This window comes from Mycteria americana, chromosome 13, assembly GCF_035582795.1.
Source record: "Mycteria americana isolate JAX WOST 10 ecotype Jacksonville Zoo and Gardens chromosome 13, USCA_MyAme_1.0, whole genome shotgun sequence".
Classification (NCBI taxonomy): Eukaryota; Metazoa; Chordata; class Aves; order Ciconiiformes; family Ciconiidae; genus Mycteria; species Mycteria americana.
In genome coordinates this window covers 8,986,849-9,009,623 of record NC_134377.1, presented here as the reverse complement: position 1 = coordinate 9,009,623, position 22,775 = coordinate 8,986,849, and the positions used below count along the sequence as shown (strand labels likewise).

The following is a 22,775-nucleotide window of genomic DNA, read 5'->3' as shown; positions in this document are numbered from 1 at the left end:
GCCCCTTGCAGTGGTGTTATGGAGCTGGGGTTCTGTATCTGAAAGGACCCTGAGGACAGAAATGACCTTGACAACATGGTTTCTGTCCTGATCTACAGCTATTTGTTTCAAAAATTAGGAAAGTGGCATTGAGTCAGGAGAATTAAGCTCCTTCAGCCCAACGCAGGAGCGGCTCGCCGTTTCGGTGGTAGGAGGTGCAGGCAGGAGCCAGCCTTCGGCACCGCACTCCTCGCAGCGTGTGCCCTCTGCTCCAAGCCTCGGGTCTGCTCCCACTGCTGGGCTTTCTCTTTCTGCAGTCAGCAACGGATATCGCTCAGATCCGGGACCTGCAGACGCAGGTGGAAGATGTGAAGAAAGAAAAGCAGAGCCTTCAGGAGAAGGTAATTCCCCCCCAGCCTGTTGCACCCAGAGCTGAGGAGCAAGAGCCATCCAGCCGTCCTTTGGCCCCTCTGTGCCCGGCGCATCGCCGGTGCCAGTCCTGGATGCCGTGTTCTTGTCTGAAATCAGATCAAGTCTCTACCCCGGTGGTACAAAGCCATTTCTCCTTTGTAATACGGTCAGGTTCCTCTCCTCTTCCTAATGCGCTGTGCGTGCCCCCGAGAGCACGGTGCAGAAGCCGCTGTTTGCCTGCTGCACGCCCGCAGCCCTGATGCTATGGGCAGGACGGGGCCGGGACAGGCTGCGGGGCTCTGCCAGCAAATGGCTTTGGGCTGGCGAAGGCTTTCCCTGGCGAGGCTCTCGGGATGGAGAGCCCCACTTCTCCCTCCTCCCTTCCCAAGCTGCTAGTGCCATGGCAGGAGCTGCCCTGCTGGGGCGAGCGAGCTCAGGACGGGGCTGACCCCGGGATGGGGACTGGCCCCGGGATGGGGCTGGCCCTGGGACAGGGCTGACCCCGGGATGGGGCTGGCCCCGGGGTGGGTGCCGGCGGGTGCTGCACTGCCTCGCCTCTGTGACTGCACCAGCCCTCCTGGAGTGCATGGATTTAATTTTAAACACATGAGTAATCCCATTAATTTAAGTGCTTTACTGGAGCGTAGCTAAGCTGCCCAGGAATCAGAAGCAGGACTCACTCCCTCCGAGGCGGAGCAGGTGGTGCTTTAGAGATAGGCCAGATAAAAGAAGACAAATTCCTATACTTCTAGGTCAAATACAAAATCTGAACCAAACTTGTACCGGGATTGCTAAAAGAGCAGTTTGCTTTGGAGATCTCAGTGTAACGGCTGAAGAAACGACTTGGTGCAGGCAGCTTTCCACACAGGGGTAAACTGAATTTTTACGCCTGCTGTTCTCAAAGAGTTTGCTGAGAAGAGAAAAGCAAAAGAGACCCAGACACGTGTCATCTTGCTGGCATATTTTTCCTTCAAAAATACATGTTAGTGTCATGCATTTATTGTGTGGTATTAACAGCAGGGAGTCCTTCAGGAAGGCAAAGGCAATGCTTTTCCATAGCGCCTGGCAGCCTAAGCCAGGTCCTGCACATTCACTTTGTCTCAGGAGCCATGAGAGGTCCTCGGTGCACGTCACACCAAGGAGGGGGACCGGCGGGGGATCTGGAAAAGGGACCGGGAGGTGTTTGCGCAGGTCAGGGGCCAGGGAGGTGCTAACGCAGCCCATCCTCGCCCAGCTGCAGGCAGCGCAGGCAAGAGTGGTGCTCCTGGAGCAGTGCCCGGCCGAGCGCTCCATCGTCAGCCGGCAGGAAGCCCGCATCCGCGACCTGGAGAGCCAGCTGGACTTCCAGGCCGTGCAGATGAAGCGCTTTGAGGTACCACCTCTTCCTCGCTCGCAGAGGGGCTGCGGAGCCCCGGGGAGATGCAGCTTGCTTGCAAAAGGCGGGCGCAGCGATGCCGCCGCCTCGGCTTTGGGGGGGAGAAGCAGCCAGGAAGGGGTGGGGAGGGAGAGGGGGGGTCTTTGGCCAGCTCTCCTGTGCTTGTGGACAGTCCATGTACTTCATGCCACTACCATTATCTATACGTGCTTTACTGTGGTGTTTAATGAAAGCCAACAGTGGGTCCAGTGCTATAAACACCTGGAGGAATATAGAGTCCCTGCCTCCGGACACGGAGCATGGTGTGCGCTGACCGCTCAGCACATCCATCACAGCACCTCTCCGACAGGCATCCCTCTGCTCTGGCGTTGTCCAGAAGTCAAGACATCAGGCTCGATCACAATATTTCATTGTCCCCGTTAATCAGCATGTCTGCTGGTGCCCCGGGATATGTTTTTACTGTCACTTCTTCCTGGAGTTGTGCTGCCCAAACAAGCCCAGCCCAGGGGTGAAGGAAAATGCTTTTGTGCCCCCAAAGCAGCAGCTGGCTCCGTGGGAGCCCCGGGGGACACGGTGTGGCCGTGGGAGATGGTGCTGCCTGCTGTGGTGGGTGCAGACCTGGGTGCAGGGACGGGCTGGGGTCACTGGGGTCCGCACCCGCTGCAGGCAGCTGCTGCCACTTGCAAGGTTTCAGGGTGATGCTTGATAATGATAATAATAGTGACTGGCCCCGCAGCACGGGTTGAGGAGGGAGTGCTCTCCACCTCGCTTGATGCTCGTGGAGAGCTTCATAACTCCTCACCTCCGTCTCCCTTGCCTCACCTCGTGCCCTCCTTGCTGCCTCCCCAGGTGCTGGTGCTGCGCTTGCGAGACAGCATCATAAAGATGGGCGAGGAGCTGGAGAAGGCGGCCGAGTCGGAGGCGCGGGAGAAGGAGAGCACCCGGTACTACCAGAGGAGGATGGAGGAGATGAAGGCTGACATGGACGAGCTGGTGCAGAGGGAGCTGGAGTCCAGCCGCCGGCGCATGGAGCTGGTAAGGGGGTGCTGCCCCTCGGGCTCGCGCGGCCCCAGGGCCATGGCGGGGGTTTGCTGCTGCTGCAGGTTACCTCTCCGTAACCTGCAGATTGGCCCAACAGTCCCAGAAAAGTGATTTTCTGCATGGTGCTTTGTGTGCTCTGTGTTTGGAGGTGGAGCTGGCCAATTTGCTGGTAGCTGGCCCCCACGCAGGTAAGCCGTGCTTCCCGGGCTGCTCCCCCACGGCTGCCCGGGGCCTTGCTAATGTCGGCGTGTCAGGCTCGGCTTTGGCAAGCGGAGCCGGGGAGCACTCAGAGGGGCAGTGAATTGCAGTGAATTCATTCAAACCATTGAACCGAAGCTGTCATTGAGGCACCTCGCGTTTCATTTCTCCATAGCTGGGCTGGCAGCCTGGGCAGCCCCTCTGCTCCGTGTTTTGTTCCGAGAAGGAGATTGCTTTGCCTGCTCCGCTCTAAGAAATGCTGAGAAGTTGCTCAGGTCATTCCTGCACCTCCTTGTGCTGGTTTTCCTTATGTGTGGCAGAACCGCAGCGGGGCCAAGTGCTACCCCAGCACGGGGGAAATGCCCGTCCTCCTGCCAGCCCCCCACGTGCCGAAAAGCGGCTGCGTGGCTCGGCGTGCCGGGGCTCGGCCGAAGCGCCAGCTCCTCGTTGCGCTCCCGGTCGTAGCCAAATACTCCCGTGGCATGGCGGTGTGTCAGACGGTGCCAACAAGCAGCTAACCTGCTCTGTGCGCGCAAAGCCCCAGCCGGATTTAGAGTACGGCAAAAATAGATTCACCTTCATTTTACAGTCCTCTACGAGCATCTCTTTTCATGTTGTTTTCTTCCAGTAAACAAAAGGAAAGTCTTGCTTCCAAGCAGTAATTGAAAGATATTGCATTTCTGCTGGCAGCACAGCGACATTAGAAGCAGTTATTTTATCAATAATCTTTTATTTAACAATCAAGGAGATTTCAGCATTTATTTCGCCCTTAGGCTGCCAGCCTTTCTGAAGGGAACGGTGCTTTAGTGTGAATTATTCCACATCCCCTGCCTGTGCCGTGAACAGGCTTTGTCCTTGCTCTGCCAGCCTGAATCCTACGTGCTCACGCGCGGCTCTGGCTGCCGGGACACCCTCCCCTGGGCACAAAACGAGTCTCCCCTCTAGGTCGGAGTCATGCAGCCATCGATGCTCTTTGGAGTCATGAGATTTTAAAACCAAATGCTTTGCTGGGTGCGCCCTGTGTGCCCGCCAGCCCCGGGCATGCCGAGCAGCTCCCCGGGCTGCGGGGCTGCCCGCTGGGCTTGCAGCAACCCACCCCGGGGCCGGATCCTGCTGCTTTCCCTGCCGGCACCGAGCGAGACACGGCTTCAGTTGCTATGATAACTGTGTGTTTATTGCAGCTTTGTTATAAATGCAATGTTTTGGAACACAGATGCGCTGTCTGTTAGGATATGGGTGGGTTCTTTTAACTGTATTTTTGTATTTGTGCATATATTTTTAGAAGCTTTTTGAATGTTTCATATGGGGATGTGAATGATGGGTGTAGCAAGACACTTGGTCTCCTTAGAACGCTTCTGTTCTCACAAATGAAGTTTGCATAGAAGGCTGAAGGGATTTTAGAGGCACCTCCCTGGAATAAGACACAAAACCCCATAAACAGACAAACTCATAAGCCAATACGGAGGGGTCTGGCTTTATCCAGACACCCAGACATTTGGGGTTATCTGGCATCTGCTGCAGCAGGAGGAAGGAGCCAGGCAAGCCCTGCAGCGGGCGAGCTCCCCCAGCCACATCACACCAGCCCCAGGCTTCTCCCCCCCGGCACGTGGCGGCTGTCGGGGCCATTGCTCCATGGGAACCGGGGCTCCGAGAGCCCACCGCGGCACGGCCGTGTCGGGAGCCAGGGGCTGCCGCACAGGCATCGCGGCGTTCCCCGGGAGCAGAGGCGTTCCCCCAGCCTGTGTGTACTCTTACCAGCGCTTAAATAAAACATCGCGGGAGAGCTGTGATCGCAGAGCCCAGCCGTGCTTGTCGAGTGGCTGGCGGAGAGCATCAATAGTTAATAGAAAGCCACTTACGGCTCTGCTCCTGTTAAGTCCCCCATCAATTATAAATACTGCATGAATTATTCACTTAACATTACTTAAGTCATGGTCTGCACCTAACAATTTTTTTTTAAATTTATTTAAATAAACAGTCGCGAGGTTGTGGACTTGCCACACACTGTCAGGATTTAAGCGATGCGTTGAAGGGAGAAATTCATTGTGCAGATTGGGTTAGAAATCCCGTCTTGTTTCCTGGGGTCCTAAGAGCTGGTGCCTGTATATAAGGTGTTTTATTCTCACAGCTCGTATTTACCAGTGGTGGAGGCACTTGAAAATCCTGTCGCACCATCCCCGCACCTTCAGCCAGGCTCAGGACAGCTATTTTCATCCCTCCCTCGTTTTCGCCCCAGCTTTGGGCAGCTGGGAGGCAGACTCATGCCATTCACAGGCAGCAGGGAAAATCCAGCAAGAAGCAGGGATGGGAGCTGGAGAGCTGGCTGCCAGGCAGATGGCTCTGCCTTATGAATTTTGTAAGAAGAATGGGTTTTGAACACTTTCCAAGCCCGGTGGCATCGCAGCGAGGGAGGCATGTTTTCTAATGGAGGGGGTAGTACTTGGCCCTGGTTGTCTCTGTCTTTGCTCTGGTTGCATGTACTGAATTCCCTCCATGGAGCTGTAGCTCTTCTTCTGATAAAATCTGGATCCCAGCCTGCAACAGCTCCTCATTTTTCAGCTGCTGTGCTGACACCCAGAGCTTGAAAGGCTAGACCAGCTGCCTGGTCTGCTCGGGCCACAGCAGAAACTGAGTCATAGCGAGAAGCGAGAGATGGATTTCCAACTTAGAGTCAGTCCTGGGGAGCTTAAAACCAAGCCCTGGTCTCTTCGCTCATCGTGTATGCACACACGCTCGTGCTTGTCTCGATACAAGCGTCCCCTGGTGAAGCTGCCTGGTGCGGTGCAGGGAAGGACGGAGCAGGGGCTGGGACCGGGCATGTGGGGCCGGGGTGTGTAGGGTGGTGAGCTGCCATCGCTGTGGCTGGGACCAGCCACCGGCAGGGATTTCCCTCCTGAAACTGCTGTTAGGGCAGGGTGGTGCTGGGTGCTGGGCACAGCTCCTGGCTTCAGTGCTCTGGGGATGATGCTGGAGATGGGTAGATGGTCCATCGTGAGCACTGGGGAGACAAGGGTGTGTTTGCAAGGGGCCTCGTCTCAGGTGCTTTGGGTGTCCACAGCCATCACTGGAAGCCCTGGGCAGGGGCAGGGGCAGGGGCAGGGGCAGGACGGGGGCAGGGGCACAGCTTGAGGACCCTGTCCCATGCCTTGCCTTGATGGGACTGTTTTCCCAGAGCTTCTGGCAGAGCATCGCCCTCCTTACCTGTGGGTTTGCTGCAGCAGAGGGGGGAGATGTGAGCTGCTAACAAGCCAGGACGGACTAATTCCACCTTGTAGAGAGTTATTCTTCCAGGAGGTGCCAAGCATAGCTAAAAAGCTTAAAGAAGCTCGTGTTTCTGTAAGGGGGTACCTACGGCTGTACTGCCGATGACTGAGCTGCCTCTACAGCTTGGATTTCACGGGAGAAATCAAGCGGCTGCTGGAGGCTGGGATGGGAGCTCTGGGATGGGAGCTCAGCCGTGGGCAGGAGCCCCAGGGTCCCTCCTGCCCTGGAGAGCCGGGTGCCTCCCGCCCGCGTGGGGCACCTTGCTGAGGTGCCCAGGGAAAAGCAGGGGCTGATCCTGCTGGGACGAAGCCCCAGCTGGCAGAGGCGCGTGCCGGGGAGACGGCCGGCCTCGCTGCGTCTCCTCCAGCCGCCCAGACCGACAGACAGCTCTGCTGACCCCCCCGAGCCCCTGCTGCCGGGGCATGCCATGGGGGGCTTGCGGGCACTATCTTAAAATCAGGTTTCTTTAACCAAGCTGTGAAATTCATCAGCATAATAATTAACTATTTTTACTGAAAACTGAACTACAGGTGTGAAGATATTCTTCACACTTTTTTTTTTTTTTTTTCCAAAAAAAGGTGAGAGTCACAGTGTAAATAACCTTTTTTTCTGGTGCTTATGATGGCAGATCCCCTTTGTAATGCAGCCCTGTTATTGCCATGCAATCCAGCATGCTGTAGCACGTTACAGCCTGATCTCTATGATTTTTTTTTTTCATTTGCAAGCTTTAAAGATTTTTTTGGTGCTTTCAGTGAACTTGAGAAGCGAAGTGGGAGCTGTTTGTGCCTCCATCCGGGAATGCCGCACTCCCGCCCAGGCAAACCTACAGCTCCCAGCAGGGTCCCAGCCAACCCCTCTGATGTCTCCGCAGCCCTCGACCCCAGCACTGCCCGCTCCTGGGTCTTTCCGAGCTGCTCTTTTCTTCAAAAGCTAATGACTTTGGCTAAGCGTAATGACAATTATCATCAAAGGGAGCCAGTCCTTCGAGGTGAGGTTGGGTAATGGAGGAGCCACAAGTGAAAACTCAACCATATGCGCTAATTAGGCCTGTTGTACAGCAGGCGTGCGATTTCTGGTTTGCCATTAAAGAAGTAAATTCTTCAGGAAATCATCAGCACTTGTGGCTGCTCACACCAATTACTGGTAATGCTGGTGTTTGCGAGCGCAGAAAGAGCTGCTCACCCCGTCTCACTTGAGACTTCAACCGTGGAAATTTTGTCACTTCAAACTTTCTGAAAACCTGCGAGTTAATTACTTAATTAAAAATAATAATGATTGATGAATACTGCAGGTGTACACTAAATTATTCAAATAGAAGCAATTCAAATTGGACTAATTAGATTACACTTCACTTCAGGTGAATGGGAGCTTGCAAAGGTTATGTTGTGACAGCAGAACCACAAACAAAAATAAAAGACGGCGATGAGGACGTGGCACTGGATGCTCTACGGTGCCTGCCTTGGCATCCTTTATAGTCCCATAAATTATTTCACTACTGTTTTTGCTCAGCTCTTTTTAACTTATCTTCAAATGCTTCCGAGACAAAATTAGATGAAAAAGAAATTCTTAAGAAAAAAAGGTTTTAGAAATCCTTTTCCAGAGAAGCAATGAAAGCAAAGCCAGGATGTGGAGAGACGGGGGGGGGGACGCGGGGTAGGAGGTAGGGAGCTGCCAGCTGAGATGTCCCCTCTCCCCTGTTTCCAGGTGGGCTCTGGCCAGGGGCTGAAACGTCTCCAGCTGCCTGCTGGTGCCCCGCGCGCCGCGCAGGCTGCCAGGGCTTGAGCATCTTTTTCTGGCTGTTGGAAAAGTCCGCTGGAGAACCGCAGGAGGAAGCCCCAGCGACGCTCGGGGAGGCGGTGGGCAGCGGGGTCTCGCCTGCTGGCTGCGCGGCGGCAGAGCGGGCCGGCACCCCTCTCCCAGGAGCAGGAGCCGCCCCGGGAGCTGCCAGCCCACGTCTCCTGTCCTTGCCGGCTGTCCTTGCCTGGCGCAGAGCCTGCGCTTGTCTTGACCTCTTCCGCGGCAGCGCTGGCTGCCCGCTGGGTGACAGCCCTGCTGCCGTGCTGTGACGGTGGCAGGGTGCCGGGGGCTGTGCCCTCACTGCCCCTCCTGTCCGGGTACCCACGAAGTGGCAGCGATCCTCCCCCCGCGCAGCAAACCTTTCCAACCCAACCCTCTTCCTTTCCAGCCCCTCGCAGTGAGAGCAGGTGCTGCTGTGAGAGGGGCAGGCGGGTGCTCTGCGGGCCGAGGGGCTTTGCACAGGACGGGTGCAGAGGGGCCGTATGAAATGCAGGGAAAGGTGGCCAGCAGGCCAGACCCGCTGCTGAGCGCTCAGCTCTGACGCTCGCGGTAGGAATTAATTTTTTTTGCAGTGTAACTCGTGTTGTCAGGGTCTTTCCAGCGCCGATGTGCAGCAGCATCCTCCTGCAAGCGTCCCCAGGGAGGGCAGGAGTCTGGGCTGTGGGCACGAGCATCTCAGAATGCGTTTGCTCTGTGCTGACCCGTGCCAAGTGAGCTCCCGTTCCCCCTTGTCTTGAGAGAGCCTTTAATTCAGGCTCCCTGTCAGCAGAAATTAACCTCAGCTTTCCAAAGTAAATGCTTTTGACCTGCCAGCGGACCGGTGCTGTGGGGTTCTGGGAGTGCTGTGCTCTGGGGTGAACTGTCCGCCGATACACTGTGAGTGGGAGAATCCAATTTGGAAATGTATGCAAAACCAGGCAGAACATATATTTTATTTATTGATTATAAAATATACATCAGCCGGGGTTTCTGAGCTGGTCAGGCTGGTTTCTGCTGTGCGTGACTGACTGGTTTGGTGGAAGGAGCCAGATATGCTGGTGCTCACAGGGACTGGGGTTTAACGGCAGAGGATGCTCCTGAGCCCGTGGAGCAGAAATGCTCTCGGTCCCCATTTGGGAAGCTGGTGCACCTTTCCCTGCGCTCACAGCTGGTGCCACATCCCCGTCTCTCCCCGTGCTCCCCATGCCACAGCCCGGTGCGTGGGCAGGTTCCTTGCTGGTCGGCAGGATGGACGCGGTAGGGCTGCTGCAAACGGCTGCAAGGCAGGAGAGAAATTAGTGGTGCTTTTCAACGAAAAATCAACATACACATGAAGCAAAGGATCGTTAGTTCTGCTTCACCATCTCTGGTTTGTGGCAGTAGCTGTAGCTCCTTTCAGGAGCACTGGGGCTTTTTGCAAGTCTGGTATCTGCTGCTTTGCAAGGGAGAAGGCAATGATCCGTGCTTCTCCGCGGGAGAAGGAGGGAGCGTGCTTCCGAGGGCTGATGTGAGCGGCTGATGGGGACCCCTTGGCAGTGCAGTCCTGCCCCCGGACCCTTCCCAGCCAGCAGCTCCGGCACTGGCCCCCAGCCCGGCGGCTGTGGGGTTCCCACCCTGAGCAAGCGGCCCCCCCGTCTGCGGGACACCTTTTGGGGAGGCGCTGGGGTCCCACGGGGCAGCCCCGGCACTGCTCCTGGTGGGCCGCGGGCTGGCAAGAGCAGCCCGGCTGAGGTGTATGTGTGTGGTTGGGGATGAACTCCCCCCACGGATCAGTTTGCCATGCAATGCCTATTAGATCCCTGTGCGGGCTAAAGAGTAGCAGAAGAAGAAATCTCATACACAGTCGGAAAATTGCTGCCTTACTCCCCAGGCATTGTGCAGGGTGAGGGCAGCTGCTCCAGCCTGCGCCCCCTCCTTGATTAGGTAAAAGGACTGATTCCCCTGGCAGCTGTTGCTTTATAAGCCCTATTCATCAGCACAGCTCCTCTGATTGCAGCCCCCCCCAGCAGCCGTCCGGGTTCCCCATCATCGTCAGCGCCAGCCGGAGCATGGGGGCTCCGATAACGGGCCCTTAACAATGAATAACGCAGGCAAAATGACGTGCAAGTCACCTCTCATCCCCCCGGGTCCAGCCGCAGTGCGGTGTATCGCTCCGGTCCCCGGCAGCCTCTCGATCGGCGTCGTGCGTGGTTTCTCGCACGTGGTGAAGGGCAGCGGCCGGCTGGCTCTGGCTGTGGCAACCAAGTCACAACGTGCAGGGAAGCCGGGAAGGGGGGAGCGGGTCCCTTCGCGCTCGGGTGAGGTGAGGCTCTGCTGAGAGTGGAGACGCTGGTGGGGTGCAGCAACGCCGTCGCCCGGTGTCTCTGCAGCTGCGCGATTTCCTCGGCTCCCGGCTGCTGCCCAGGGTGGGGGAGGACGGGCTCATCCCCGGGGTCCGGCGGGATGGGGAGAGGGCACAGCCGTGGGTGCATCACCGCTCGCTCCACCGCGTGCAGCGTTTCTCTCTCAGGCAGTGCCTGTGCTTCAGCAGAGCCACGCGAGCAGGCGGGTTATGAGTTTTCTCAATAAATACGTTCCCCCTTTTTTCCCCCTTTTCTGCTCAGAGGAAACAAAAAGCCAGCGATGCTCAGCAGTTCATCCTGAGTGAGGATGTAAACGCTCAGACCCGTCGCTGTATTAAAAGGGAAAATGCTTCTTGCATTTACATTTAGATTGAAACAACGAGTGTCAAAGGTGTCTAATAGCTCCCTGGGATAGCAGTGGCCTGACGCGGGGACCGTTCTTGTCAGTTTCTATTACGAAGATAACTTTTTTGCATTTCAAATTTAATTATATTGACATAGTTAGTTCTTTCCTTGGGACAATTGTCTGGTACAGATACTTTATGTTTGAGTAAAACGTGAAGTGCCTCCTTGCACGAGGTCTGGGATGGAGCGCTGGGACGGGTGGGACGTGGGTTTGCAGCCCGCTCCCCACCGCAGCGCTGTCACGGGCACAGAGCTGATTGACACGGCTGCTCTGTGACTGTAAGCATGAGCCTTTCTATTTTGCACTCATTTGAGCCCAAAATACTGAGCAGCTCGTTTACTCAGGGCATTTCCCCTTGCTCTGCCTCTGGCCTGGCTGTGGCTCTGCCGACCTCCTCCTCCTCCTCCTCCTCTTCCTCCTCCTCCTCCTCTTCCTCCTCGCTGGCTGCAGCATCTTCGTGAGCTGCGGATGTGCTGAGCCCAAGCTGAAAGGCAGGGCACAGAAATTGAGCGGTACTGTTTCTCTTCCCCACATCTTCTTGCTGCAGATTTGTATCACCAGAATTCACTTTACAGTAATCTGAGCCCCGGGAGCTAAAATTCACTTTGGGCATAGGCTCGTGCCAGTCACTCGAGAGCGAGCGTGGAGCAGTCCCGGATTGTTCTCTGGCTGTGGCTGGCGCTTTCCTCTGCATTTAATCAGCCCGGGCACCCGGGGCGATGGCGGTGGTGACAGTACCTCCGCTGGCAGGAGCCTGTCTTAGCAACGTCGCTGTGCTTGAGCAGCGTCAACTCCTGTTAAGAAACAGGTATTTTCAGGCTTACGTTCAAATTGCCACTCGAGCGGCGTGTGGGCAGGGGAGCCCAAGGTTACCCACAGTGCGTAGCGCCCACGGCTCTGCAGTCCCCAAAGTGCCCCCGGTGCCCTGTGCGGCCCCCTCCCAAGGCTGCCGGGCTCCTTCCTGCCGCACAGCGTGGGTGCCATGGATTGTGGGTGCCCAGGGACCGGGGCATCCCCGAGGGGAGCCGGGCTCCCTGCCGTGCACCATGGGTGCCATGGACTGTGGGTGCCCAGGGACCGGGGCATCCCCAAGGGGAGCCGGGCTCCCTGCCGTGCACCATGGGTGCCACGGACCGTGGGTGCCCAGGGACCGGGACATCCCTGAGGGGAGCCGGGCTCCCTGCCGTGCACCATGGGTGCCATGGACCGTGGGTGCCCAGGGACCGGGACATCCCCGAGGGGAGCCGGGCTCCCTGCCGTGCACCATGGGTGCCACAGACTGTGGGTGCCCAGGGACCGGGGCGTCCCCGAGGGGAGCCGGGCTCCCTGCCGTGCACCATGGGTGCCACAGACTGTGGGTGCCCAGGGACCGGGACGTCCCCGAGGGGAGCTGGGCTCCCTGCCGTGCACCATGGGTGCCACAGACTGTGGGTGCCCAGGGACCGGGACGTCCCCGAGGGGAGCTGGGCTCCCTGCCGTGCACCATGGGTGCCACAGACTGTGGGTGCCCAGGGACCGGGACGTCCCCGAGGGGAGCTGGGCTCCCTGCCGTGCACCATGGGTGCCATGGACTGTGGGTGCCCAGGGACCGGGGCATCCCCAAGGGGAGCCGGGCTCCCTGCCGTGCACCATGGGTGCCACGGACCGTGGGTGCCCAGGGACCGGGACATCCCTGAGGGGAGCCGGGCTCCCTGCCGTGCACCATGGGTGCCACAGACTGTGGGTGCCCAGGGACCGGGACGTCCCCGAGGGGAGCTGGGCTCCCTGCCGTGCACCATGGGTGCCACAGACTGTGGGTGCCCAGGGACCGGGACGTCCCCGAGGGGAGCTGGGCTCCCTGCCGTGCACCATGGGTGCCATGGACTGTGGGTGCCCAGGGACCGGGGCATCCCCGAGGGGAGCCCGGCTCCCTGCCGTGCACCATGGGTGCCACAGACCGTGGGTGCCCAGGGACCGGGGCATCCCCAAGGCGAGCCAGGTTGGAGCCCTGGCTCGGCAACATCAGCCCCGCGGTGGTCCCATTTCTCTTGGTGCTCCTGTGGCTGTCGTGCGGAAGGCAGCGGGGCCGGGGGGACCCCACCAGCCCCCCGGACATGCTGTTTGCTGCTCTCGCAGCTGCACCCGGGGGATTTCATTTGTCACCGGCCAGAGGAAGCGGGATCGGGGTGCCAGGAGGGGTGTGCGCTGCTGCGTTCCGGGCTGCCTCCCTGCCAGTCACTGTCAGGTTAATAATAGCAGAACGGAAGAAAGGAATTAAATGCAGCCACTGAACTATATTTAATTTGCGCCATATCCTGGAGCTGAGGAACTAGTTCAATAGAGACTCTTATCAGCCTGTTTGAAGGGTTGAGCTTTTTATCTAGCGGTTGTTTTACTACCTGGTCTCGCAGTCACAAATAGCTGAATATAGGCACATAATCAGCCGAAGCTTGGAGCTCTCTCCCCTTTGGCTTTTCTCCTTTCGGGGGTCAGCATTTCACCGTGTGCCCCCTCCTGAGCCGCCGGCTGTTTGCAGGGTCAGCCCCGGTGTGGGGAGCATCTCCGCTGCCTGGGCAATGGGCCATCCCCACGCGACTTGGAGAGGTTTCCACGACAAAATGGGTCCTGTCCACCCTCCTGCGTTTGCCCGAGCGGGAGGGAAGCAAAGATCTCGGAAGCGCAGAGTTTCAGAAAGGTTCTTGGCAGCGTTCGGGTTTTTACCAATACTGGAGCATTTCCAGAGGCAACTGTGATGCTGTGCAACCTGAACCGGGATATTTCTTTGCATGTTTTTATGAACTGAAATGCTCTTCCCTTCAGGCCCGCGTGCCCGGTGATCCCAGGGCTTTCATTATTTACTCTGACAGTCTGCCGGCTCCTGCGCCGCGGCCTGTCGCCGCCCGTGCTGCAAATCATCTCTCACCTTGTCACCACCGAGATGGCAATTTTACAGCTGGCAGCTTCAATCACAGTGAATTTGCAGCTCGCGCTCACTCTCCTTCTCTCTCTGCCTTGTGATGGTTTAGAAAACTGCACAAAGATTTCCTTCCTAGCTGAAAGGACGTGGAATCCAATGAACACGGTGCTGCTCAGCTGCGGCGGGCGGGCAGTGCCGGGTCAGCATCCTCGGTGTGCCGTGAGGCCGCCCGGCCATGGGCGATGCTGGGTCCGTGGAGCCATACGGGTTGTGCTGCTCGTCCGGCTTTTTCTCCCTGTAGTTTAAATTATGAATGGAGCGTCTGGTTTTTCCTATCAGCTCCAGCGTTTCTGGAAAGGGCTTCGTTTCCAAGCGGGTGTGTGGTGTGTGTGAGTGGAGGAGCAGCCCCGAAACACCCAGGAGCTTCCCCGCGGTCTGTGCCCTGCTCGGTCCCTGGCAGGGCCATGATGCTTTCACGCAGGGAGCTTTTCTATATTCCACACGGGGCAGGGGGGTTAATGTTTAATTTGGTATATTGGCGTTACATTTTGATTTAGCAGAGTGATACAGCAGCGTACTGAAATCACAGCACAGGCACAATACAGCAATTGCAACCTACACCCGAGTCACTACGCAGATGTGATGCCCATCCCCGGTCTCTATACGCTCCCTGCCACAGCACTGGGCATCCCCAGCTGCCAGGAAGGGATGTGTGGGTTGAAGCCAGCTCAAGCCCGTTGTTCTCTTCAAAGTTTGTTTTATTACTTGTCCAGGTTTTATACTCTGTGTTGGGCTGACCACATATATGCTTGCCCCACGCTGGTCTGGCTGGCTCAGGAAGACATTACTCTCTACTAATTATCTCCGGGAAGGCCGTCTGTACGACCTGATGATGTCCTGGTGCAGCCATGTGCCTAAAACCAAGGTCACCCTCCCCTCCCCGGAGTTAAGTTCAGTTTCCACACGGTAATCGCTGGTGGCTCCTTACGTTCTGCCCAGCGCTCAGGGTTTTTGGCTCATCTCCTCCGCATTTTTCCGTTGCGGAGGGTGTTGGTCGGCCATGGAGAGGTTCAGCTTCATCTGCTCCTCTTCTCGTGTAGGATGAAGTTTGTGTTTTACAAACTATGGCACACGCAACAGGGTGCGGCGGCAGGTAGCAAGCCCTGGCAGGGCACGGAGAGCACTGGGGTGGGGGGAGTTTCAGCAGACGCCTCGCTTGCCTGCTCTGCGTTTCGAGGTGCCGTGTCGGGGTGCAGGCGCTAATCCGGTGCCGTCCGCGCAGGAGCAGCAGCTGGCGGAGCTGGCGGCGGTGCGGCAGGTCCTGCAGGCTGACCTGGGGACCTCCATCCGGCGCATCGCCGACCTGCAGGTGGCCCTGGAGGAGCTGCGGTCCAGCGACGACAGCGATGCTGAGAGGTGAGGCGAGGAGCGCCGGGGGCTGGGGGGGCTGCAGAGGGGCAGAAGGGCAGGCTCAGATGCTTTCTGGTGGGGAACGATGCTGCGCTGTGCAAGGGTGATGCCAGGGTGGCTGCAGCTGCACGTCTGCATCCTCAAGCGTTTTCGCTGCAGCAGCACGTGTTTTTATGGACAAGAAACTTCATGTTAATGAAAGGTTTCATGAAAAAGCATCACCCTTAAAATCATACTGTGTGGCCCAGCTTCAAGTAAGCAAAAAGGGTGGAAATAGCCCCATTTGCAGAGCAAGCTCCCGTCCCTAGCAGCGTGGCGTGCTGCCACGTGTCAGCGGGTGCCCCAGCGCTGGATTTACGGATTGAAAATCCTGCACTTTGTTCAGCCACAGGAGCCAGGGGCCTGGAGGAACCGGTGAAGCTGGGAGGATTTTACTAGGAAAAAATGGGAAAGAAATTCCAGTGAATTTTTCAGGTGTTATTGCTACAGCCCTCCAATTTTCCCCTCAGCCCTCCGATTTTCCCCTCTGCTACACTGCTAAAGGAGCATCGTGACAAATGGAGACAAAATAGATAAATGCATTTAAAAAAAAAAAGGCAGAGATGTGCTTGTCACCATGCCGTGAGAAGAGATTTTCTTTATGTAGTGATTAAACCAGGGAAGGTTGAGATAGAAACCGTGAGCTCAGAAATTCGCTTCTTCATAAAAAAAAAAAAAGTGATTTCCAATACAATTGACACATTAGCGGGAGGTGAGAAGTGCTCCCCGGTAGGGATGTCCGCAGCTGCTGGGTGCAGGAAAAGTGGTGTATTTTGCTCCCCGCCCTTCGCCGGTGCGGGCACAGCGGAGGTCTGCGAGCGCAAACGCAACGTACGCTGCAGCAGCACCCGTCTCTGTGGTGGGGGGTGCATGCACTGGGGTCCCTCTTGCAGCCCAGGGCCTGAAGGGTGCAGGGAGCAGGTGAGGAGGACTTTAGCCGTGCAGCGTGCTGGGAACGGCCCTGACGCTGCCCTGGTCCCTGCCGGAGCTCTTCTCGGGCTGTTTGGGGGGGGTATGTTGCCCAGCTCAGGCAAAACCCTGCCCCGATCGTACCGGCAGCCACAGCAGCAAGCTTTGATACGGTTGGTCTGGGAAGTTTTCATCTCGTCAGACTTGCACGGTGGCTTCGTGTGAGCCATCGGCAGCGCTGCGGCTGACTCCCTCTTTTGTCCCTTGGTTGCAGCGTGCAGACGGCGCGGGAGTCGCTCTGCTCCAGGAGGGAGACGTGAGTGAGCCCCGGGGAGCTGCCAGCCGAAGGGCAGGACTCTGCACCGCGTCGTGCGATGGGTTATGGACCACCAGCTGCCCGCAGCCTGCCAAGGCTCCGCGCTCCACTTGGGCACAGATGGATGTGCTGGCTTGTGTGCCTCCCATGCCCATCGACCTGCTCGCTTTCCCTGGGAGCTCTGTCTGTTAAACTGGGGGAGGGGGGGGATGCGCTCATTCCTCCAGCCTGCACTTTGAGAACACGAAGCTGTGAAGCTTCGAAGGAAAGCTGTGGCTTTGAAGGAAAACTAAGATCCTAAAGGATTTAATCTGCTGCAGCTGGAGTGCGGGGTCCCAGCGGGTGGGCAGGGGTAGCTCTGGCCCCAGGGGAGCCCAGGGGTGCGTAGGGCACAGTGGGGTGCCTGGGGTCACGCTGGCTCTGCCACTGCAGCTCCGGTCCCGGGGCACTGCAGGTAGCAGTGTGGTTTTCCTGCCCACTATCTACAGGCTACAGGGCACTTATAAAAGCATGAGGGAAATAGCTAATGCTAACAGCAATGGCACAAGGACCAGGTTGCCTGGAAAGGTTTGTTTTATCCAATCTGTGCCGGTGCCACAAAACAGCCAGAGCAGAGCCCAGCAGCTGGAGCTGCCGTTGCCGGAGCTGTGAAGGAGCCCCCAGTCTGTGCCCAGCCTCACCCTCACACGTGCTCCAGGACCCCTTCCCAGTGCCGCCAGCTCTCTTGCCTGCGCTTGTGGAGCTAACGGGGTCTCATCTCTCCTCGCAGGGATGCCTGCTCCAGCATCGGCTCCACGCTCAGTCTGGAGCCCACAGAAAGCATCAAGTCCTGGCCGGGGTCGTCCGCAGGCTGGTCTTCCCCGACGAGTGCCAGCGTGGCCGGGAGCCTCTCGGCGCAGTTCATCGGCAGCCACAGCACCCAGGGCCCGAGGTAAGGGACCCCCAGCCCGTCCCGGGCACGGCCACCTCCAGCGGTGACAGATGCGCGGCTGCTCCCCCTGCACGGGGCACCTGCCCCAGCTTTCCTCCGGGGAAACCGCAGGCCCTTGGTGCCAGCTCCAGCATCTTGCAGATGTATGGAGGGCAGAAAAATATCTTGCAGGAGCAAGCCATCACAAAGGTATTTTAAACCCTCCTGTATTTTTATTAAAAAAAAAAAAAGCGCGAGAGGCAGGAGTAGGCTGCAAGCAGCGCTCATTTCCCAGCGTTCAGGCGCAGAGAGGTGGCCGCGGGCATCCTGTCGGGGTGCCAAGGCCAGCAGGCAGAGCTGTCAGCCCCGGCAGCTGCTCTCCCGTCACAAGGGTCCGCACGGCCTGACCTGCAGCCCGGCGGGCAAGCGCTGCCCGCTCTCCTAGCCCCTGCCTGCCGGGGGCTGTGGCTGCTCGCGGCCCCTCGAATGGGGGGACACAGGCAGCGGGCGCAGCCCCGAACTCCCTCAGCAGAGCCGAGCATCCCAAACTGCTGTGTATCCTCAGGGGCTCGCACGTGCTCTCTTTGGCTTTTATTTTCCTGTAGAAAAAATAAAGTCACCCTTTATGGGTGACAGATCCCTCGGCGCAGCAAGGAGCACGGCAGCGGCACCGCTGCAATGCCTGCAGCTGCTCCGGGACAGGGAAGCCCCCGTGGCTGATGCGGGGGTGCTGCAGATGCTGGCCCGGGGACGGCGGGCGCTTTGGCTGTGCTCCTTTCAGGACATGCAGAAAGGAGGTCAGGGGACCCGTGGTATTTAAGGTTAAAACATCAAATCAAGGAAGGTAGTCGCTGCCACGCCAGGATCAGTGAAACACTAGATGAAAGTCGCTACATCAAAAACATGCTTCAAGCAGTATAATATCCCTTGATGTATTCTCTAGAGATAATTTAAAGAGGCGATGCAGCCTATTTGAGGATTTGTATGCCATATGCTCGCCTTTCGCTGCTGAGGAAACAGTATGCATTTATACAGTTCTAATATAAAATATGTTAATTTTTGACGGTAATGCTAATGGGCTGTGAGGGAGTTGGAGAGTGGCCCGAGCACTTGCATGGCCAAACTGCTTCGGCTCGCCTCCCGCTGCTGCCCCGGGGTGCTCAGTGGCAGAGCTGCCCGCGGCTTGGCGGGTGCCCAGGCGCCCAGCCCGAATCAAGGCCGCCTTGCCCAGGTGCCCATCGGAGTGACCCTCTAGCCCATAGACAAACCCATGGTTCTACAGCCGTCCCCAGCACCGCAGGGTCACAGACAAACCGGTTCTTCATGTTTCATGTGTGAAGCAGTTGTGCATGGGTTGAGTTTTGAAAAGCCCTGTAAATCGGGGTCTGGTAGCTGCATCTCAGAAGGGAGGTGGCGGGGACAGGGAAGTCATCGGGTGCCCTCAAGGCCTGGGAGAGCCGCAGGTGAACGGAGATGGAGCTTTGAGTCCTGGGGCCGGGAGCAGCGCGGGGCTGAAGTGGATCCAGAGAGCATCATCCCCATGCAGGGAAGGTGCATGCAAAGATCTGCAAAGCAATAGCTTTGTAACAAACAAAAGCACGCTTTTTTGCATAATGAATGATCTGTAGCACTGGTTGCCGTGGAATGTGGTGGCAGCCGGCAGTGCACGCGGGTGGAAAGACCGACCAGCCGAATTCAGGGCAGGCAGGGCTGGCAGAACCCCTTGCCTGCAGCCCTGGCAGTACCCCTGCCTGCAGCCCCTGACTCGGGGCCTCCCCGCCGCCCTGCTTTCCTGGGGATGGTGTATCGGGATGAGCGTCACTATTTTCCCGGCTCTTCCCCCCGTTCCCTCTGGAACCAGGGCAGGGGCCGGGCTGATGCTCGGCACAGCTCACCGAGGCACCCGCCTGCCCCCTGTTCCTGTGCAGGTCCCTAGATAGATGCTCCGAGACAATAGGATTTGCAGACTGCCATTTCCTTGCAGACATTAGTATGAAGCTCCCTGCTCTGATTCTGGCGAGATCTGTCCCCAGTGCATTCACCTGCTTTGTACAGTAAAATAACTATTGCCAGAATTAATTTTCTGAAGAGCAAGTCCCCTGGCAGCGGATACCTCGAGCTGGAGTGGTTTGAAGCGGTCCGTTGCTGATACAAGGCAGAATTTAAGGGTGGTCAGGCAGGGCTGGGACCTGCGGGGAGGTGACGGGTGGGAGCCCTGAGAGCAGCTGGCCGAGCTCGCTGGGACCCCGCAGCCATCAGTAAAGTAATTCCTCAGTAGTGCTTGAGGGGTTTTGGTCCAAATGACCCAACTCTGATCCTAAATGAATGGCAGCAAATCAGGAGTTATGGCTAATATCATATTTCTGAGCTGAAATACACTGGATATATAATAAAAGGGCAGGTATGTGGGCTTGGGGATTAATAAGAATAACTTACTGGGCTGACTGCGGCCATTGTGAGAGGCAATTTGTACCTAGACCTGGAGAGAGTGTGACAATCTGCCTCCGTCCTGGGGGTCATGAAGAGGCGAATTGCAAATCCTGGTGTTGTAGCTGTGTTTGGCTTCAGCTAATCTAAGATGGAAATACTAGAGAGGAGGCTATATGAAATGCAAACAAACAGACGATGAGACTGGTAAGGTAATAAAAATGAGATCAGTGAAACGAGCTCTGCCTTATTAAGATTCCTTTGTCTTACACAAGCACCCAGTAATGAAAAATGAATCTTCCTAGCATTCGCTTCTCAGCACTACATATGGGATATTTCCTGAACAAACAGCTGCCAAAAGCCAGAGGAAAGCATAGAAGGCTGTTATTGTCAGCGTAGTGTACAGGAATGAGAGATTTGATTAACGTTTTCTTTAATTCTCTGCTATTTAAGTGCTTGTACAAAATGTTGGCCAGCAGGGCTAAGCCTCAATAAATACAGCACATTGCAGAGCTGGAATAAACCATTAGTTTTTTTTCTTAGGAAGCCAATTCAAAACTTTATGCCTTTATTCTGCACCTCGCCAGGCAGGTCAGGGCTATATTGCGATAGAGGGGCTGATCCTGCGGTGCAGCAGGGAATGGACCTGCAGCACAGGGCCCTGCCTCTCGGTTTCTGCATCCCATGGCACCGTGGCATCCGCAGCCCCGGCATCGCCCCGGCATCCTTTCCCCTTCTGCTTCGGTACGGGAAAGCAGGAGCCCGGATCCCAAGGCTGGTGGGGATCCGACACATTTATTTTTAGACATTATTGTGTCAAAAGCAAATCATTATATGGGGAACCGGGAGCTCTTCTGTAGATGACGGCGTGACAAGAAAATCCTCTTCTGACAGAAATTAGGCCAGTCTCTTTTCTCTCCCTGAAATGGAGTTGTCTTGGCTTTATTTATGAGCTACCAGGAAAAGCATCCGAGCCACACTTTCATCCCTGGTCATGTGTTGCAATGCATGTGTAGATTTTTATTGTATAAATTATTTCAACTAGCATAATTGTAATCATGTTAATTGCTATGTAATCTTCACTAATTATTGTTGTATGTAATTTGCTTTGGTGTGAATGGCATATTGCAGAACTCCGTTTGGCTTACAGATGCAAGCACTGGAACAGGCTGCCCAGGGAAGTGGTTGAGTCACCATCCCTGGAGGTATTTGAAAGCCGTGTAGATGTGGTGCTTAGGGACATGGTGTAGAGGTGGACTTGGCAGTGGTAGGTTAATGGTTGGACTCGACGATCTTAAAGGTCTTTGCCAACCTAAACGATTCTGTGATTCTACACCTTCTGAGTTCTGCATGAGGCCCTGCTTTTGCCTTTGGCTGGGGAAAATCATCTCTGACACTGAGGCAAGGAGCGGCAGTTTCCTTGGCATCTGTAGCGTGCTCGTGGTCCTGCCTCCTGCAGCATCCACCACCGGGGCTGCCCAGGGCTCCCGGGGGCTAGTCCAAGCCCTGGGAGTTATTGCCGGTACGTCAGCCCTTAGCCTGGGGTTTATGGATGAGCAGAGGATGCTGCAGGATGGGATGGGACCGTCTCGCACTGCTGCCCTGCCTTGTGAGGAGGCTTGACGACAGCCAAGAGAAGATTAGCCATGATTTTGGGGTGGTTTTTTTGGTAGCCGTCAGGGTACGGTTAAAGGAACAAATGAGGAAGACGAGGTGCTGGTACAGTGATGTGGGGTGCAGCCGCGGTGGCACAGCTTGACCGGTGACAGGGGACATCAGTCCAGCCTCCCCGGCTGCGGCAGCCCGGTGGGATGTGGCAGCACCAGCACCGGCCTCTGAGCTTGTTCCATCAGAAACCTGTTGCATGGGAGAAATTACCTTGTGGTCCTCAGGCTCCTTTTGCAGAAGGTAATGAATTGAAACGGAGGTGTAATTTCAGTGCACCCGTGGCACGGGAGCAGGGGCTGCCGCCCTCGCACGTGCTGGGGCACGCAGCGGCGGTGGCTGGTGCCGGGGTGGGCGGCAGCTTGGAGCCGCCGTACGAGGGTCTCCAGAGCTGGGCAAAGCAGGTTTTGGCTTCCTAGGAGGAGAAGTGATAACGGGTTTTGCTGGAAGGACCTGAGCATTTTAGATGTCGGAAAGCAAGAGGAAAAGCATCAAAAGCAGAGAAACGCCTGCAGAGTTTCCCCACTGCACGGTGCCCTTTTGCTACTAGTGTAAACCCCAAGGAGAATTTGCATTTCCATTTAAAACCCAATCAGGCCCCGCGTACGCTCACCCGGCAGCTGACGCTGCTTGGAGTTAACACGCCATGACCCTGGCACCGACCTGCCGGTGCCGGCACCGCACGCACTGACCACGGGCTGCTGAGCCGTGTCTGGAGAGATGCAGCTTCCCTGGGGAAACCAGTCCTTTCCTGGCGCGTGCGGCTGGGCTTTGCTCGATGAACGCGGCTAATAGGAACTGTTGGGAGAGACAAGGATGGATGGGGTGGTCTTGGATTTCAGCTCTTCTGCTGAAAACCAGGGCATGGAGAGCACGGGCAGGAGATGCTCCATTACACAGGGGTCCCTGCTGGGACCCTGGGGGCTGTGGGGCCTCGGCGGCCGGACTCGCACTGGCTGTGGGAGCTGGAGGAACAATCCCGTATTTGCAGCTCTCAATCTATTTCAGGCTCTAAAGATTTTCATAAAAATAGTAACTGTCCGTCATACAGGACAATAAATAGCAGCATGTAAACCAGCCGTGTTCACAGTTCATTAGTGTTTCTTACATCTCCAGCTCACTTTTATCTCAGTCTTAAAAACCAAAGAAAAATATTGAAGCTGGCTGTTTAATTTATGAAAGCCGGTCGTGCAGCAGTCAGTTTACAATATTATTTGGAAATGTAGAGAGTGATTGGAGCAATTTCCGTACAAATTCTCATGGAAGGATTACACCAGCTATTTAGGTAAGATGCAATTTAGGATCCTGAAAACCAGCATTATCGAAATGTCTCAAACTATTAATCAGCTGCGAGGCTGCAGCAACGTCGGGCGCAGCGGTGCGGGGTAGCCCTGGAGGTTGCTGTGTTCCA

General features: G+C 56.6%; 1 protein-coding gene across 1 annotated transcript in view; it reads left to right on the top strand.

Annotated features, from left to right (window-relative positions):
* The window catches only part of MYO18B (myosin XVIIIB), a 77,074-nt gene that overhangs the window by 50,495 nt on the left and 3,804 nt on the right, over positions 1–22,775 (top strand). The window contains exons 36-41 of the mRNA XM_075515852.1: positions 297–380; positions 1,625–1,762; positions 2,615–2,800; positions 14,971–15,104; positions 16,321–16,362; positions 17,132–17,293. Of these exons, the coding sequence (XP_075371967.1) occupies positions 297–380; positions 1,625–1,762; positions 2,615–2,800; positions 14,971–15,104; positions 16,321–16,362; positions 17,132–17,293 (746 nt within the window). The remainder of the gene's footprint in view (positions 1–296; positions 381–1,624; positions 1,763–2,614; positions 2,801–14,970; positions 15,105–16,320; positions 16,363–17,131; positions 17,294–22,775) is intronic.